Genomic DNA, 2,885 nt, shown 5'->3' with positions numbered 1-2,885 from the left:
TGTGAATCTTGCTTCTATTACCATTAACTCCCCAGAGAAAGCCACGACAAAGTTTTTCAACTTCCTTAATAATACTTTGAGGAAGCACAAAAATGCTCATCCAGTAGTTCCACAACCCAAATAGGACTGAATGAATAAGTTGGATACGACCAGCAAAGGATAAATGTCTACTAGCCCAAGTATGTAACCGCATTTTGAATTTTTGGATGATAATATCACAGTCTTCATGCTTCCATTTAGTTGGTCTCATAGGAACACCTAGATATTTAAGAGGAAATGTCCTTTCTGTAAGTTGTATCTCAGCAGCTATGTTTTATCTATCAGCAGCAGAAACTCCCCCAAAGAAGATATGAGATTTGATGGTATTAATATGGAGCCCTAAAGCAGAACTGAACTCCTCTAGAGCATCCTTGAGTACTCGAATAGCAGATAGAGACCCTTTACAAAATAAAATCAGATCATCTGCAAAACATAAACTAAGAAGTTTAAGACTTTTACACATAGGGTGAAACCTGAAAGCAGAATCTTGAGCTGCCAATTGAAGACTCCGAGTAAGATATTCCATGATTAAAACAAACAAAAGCGGCGACATAGGATCCCCTTAACGCAGCCCCTTCTCACCCTTAAAACTGCCTTGAACCCGTCCATTCATAAGCAAGAAATATGATATGTTTTTTTAAGCATGTCATAATCCAACCTATAAATCTCATAGGAAAACACAAAGCCTTTAGGAGATCCTCAAGAAACCACCAGTTGACTGTGTCATACGCTTTACTTAAGTCAATTTTAATAGCACATCTAGGCGAGGTAGAAGATCTCCCATAATTCTTGATAAGATCTTGGAATATCAAGATATTATGAGCTATTGATCTACCTTGAACAAAAGCACCCTGATTTAACTGAACCAGATCAGGAAGGACCATGGCCAAATGAGAACATAATAGCTTTGAAATACACTTGTAAATGGTAGAACAACAAGCAATTGGCCTGTAGTCCACAGCCCAAGAAGGATTATCAGTCTTAGGGACCAAGGACAGAGTAGTATGATGAAGCTCCTCAGGAAAACTGCCTGTCTCAAAGAAATGTCCAACTGCTCTACATATTTCACCACCAATATCCAGCCATAAAACCTTGAAAAAAGCATAACCAAACCCATCTGGACCCGGGGATTTGATGTTGGGAATGCTAAAAACTGCATCTCGAATTTCCTTGTGAGAGAAAGGCTTCAACAACTTAAGCTGCTGGTCAATCGAAAGTTTGGATCCTAGCTCCACACATTGCATATTTATCTTCTTAGTAGCTGAACTAGGACTACCCATAAAACTTCTAAAGTGATCCAGAAAATGAGAAACCACTTCAGGAAAGTTATCAACCACCCTACCTTGTTCAATTATGTAAGTAGCAATTCTATTCTCTTCCTTATGCTTTTTTAAACAAGCATGAAAATAAGATGTATTCATGTCACCCTTCCTTAACCAAGTAAGCTTGCTTCTTTGATCCAAGAAGCTATGATACATATGCTCCTGAGTTGTGAAAGCTACAGCAGCAGCCTTGGCTTTTTCTTGAAAAGTACGGTCTCGGGGATGTTGCTGCGCTGGAATAGAGCTGCCTGGTATTGATCTTTTGCCATCTGATATTGCACTCCTATGTCTCCAATATGGTCTTTATTAAATCTCTTCAATTTATGTTTCAGCCGCATTTTCTTCAGATAGATAGCCTTCAAACCAGTCCCATTAATCGGCTTCCTCCTACTAGTCAATGCCACCTCTTTGAAACCTTTATGATCACTCCAAAAGTTATAGTATCGAAACAACTTAACTCCCAAATTCTCCATGGCCAGAATAGAAACAGTACAAGAGCAATGATCAGAAACCGTTTCCCAACTAAAAATAGCTGTTGAGTTAGGAAAAAAATCCAGCCAATCTTCATTAGCAAAGACATGGTCTATCTTTGAGTAGATACGAGCTGACCCCTCTTGATTATTAGTCCAAGTAAAGAAAGAACCAGTAATTTTGAGTGAATCCATTTGATTTCCAGCAAGCCACTGAGAAGAATCCAACAATTCTGATTTGGACATAGGTTTACCTCCATTTCTATCCTTAGCAGTAAATATTGCATTAAAATCTCCCAAGATAACCCAAGAAGTGGCTGGAAGAGAAAGCTTAGGTAATCTATGCCATAAAGTCTTCCGTTCCTCCATAGTATTGAGCCCATACACAAATGTAGCACTAAAAAGGATGTCTCTGACCAGCCATTTTAACATAACAGTGGACATATTGATTAGTCTCCTCAAGAACAATAACCTTGACAAATATCTTCCTCCAAATGATCAATAATCTGCCTTCAGTAACAGGACTGGAATAATAATCCCAGTTCATAAATTTATTAACCATAAACTCCATGACTTTATTCCCCCTCATTTTAGTTTCCAAGAGAGCTCCCACCCCTACTTTATTCCTACTACAAATATCTAAAACAGCAGTCTACTTTTTAGGACCATTCAACCCCCTTAAGTTCCAACTCAAGACATTACAATTATCCATAAGAAGAGCTTATATTAGTAATACCTCCTTTCTCACCCTCTATCTGCTCTTGGAGCACCACAAAAGAATTTGTTCAATTTTGGCATGGTTCAGCAGAAGCTTGAATTGCTCTATTGTTCTTACTCACTGCTGGCCCTTGTTTGGAAAGAAGAACCACTTTATTTGGAGATTGCCAACCCGTATCACTGGTACTCTGACCCTCAGCAATAGTAGGAGCTTTAGCCAAATCCTTAGGCAAATCAGGTAGAACAACCAGTGGTTGTTTGTCCTTGTCCCGCCTTTCCTTAGGAGAAGTTTTAGGTGGAATGTCCTTCTTGATCCATTGAGTTTTCATCTCCCTTC

At 38.9% G+C, this 2,885-nt stretch overlaps 1 protein-coding gene across 1 annotated transcript; it reads right to left on the bottom strand.

Annotated features, from left to right (window-relative positions):
* Nucleotides 1-313: 313 nt before the first annotated feature.
* On the bottom strand, nucleotides 314-2,200 carry LOC133795453 (uncharacterized). Its single transcript, XM_062232902.1, has 3 exons — nucleotides 1,574-2,200; nucleotides 875-1,424; nucleotides 314-462 (listed from the first exon to the last, which is right to left on the bottom strand). Exons 1-3 carry the CDS (start codon nucleotides 2,198-2,200, stop codon nucleotides 314-316), a joined length of 1,326 nt encoding a protein of 441 aa, XP_062088886.1.
* Nucleotides 2,201-2,885: the final 685 nt, after the last annotated feature.

The sequence above is a fragment of the Humulus lupulus genome, chromosome 8, assembly GCF_963169125.1.
Source record: "Humulus lupulus chromosome 8, drHumLupu1.1, whole genome shotgun sequence".
In the NCBI taxonomy this organism is placed as follows: domain Eukaryota; kingdom Viridiplantae; phylum Streptophyta; class Magnoliopsida; order Rosales; family Cannabaceae; genus Humulus; species Humulus lupulus.
Note: the sequence above shows the minus strand (reverse complement) of the source record. Positions and strands in the feature narration are given on the sequence as shown.

Excerpts from the sequence above, each read along its gene's own strand:
- LOC133795453 (XM_062232902.1), bottom strand. The coding sequence starts at position 2,200 with ATGGAGGAACGGAAGACTTTATGGCATAGATTACCTAAGCTTTCTCTT. Across the intron at positions 1,425-1,573 it reads GCAGCAACATCCCCGAGACC|CATAAGGAAGAGAATAGAAT; the intron begins GTACTTTTCAAG and ends TGTTTAAAAAAG. Across the intron at positions 463-874 it reads TCAGGGTGCTTTTGTTCAAG|ATGATCTGATTTTATTTTGT; the intron begins GTAGATCAATAG and ends TATGTTTTGCAG.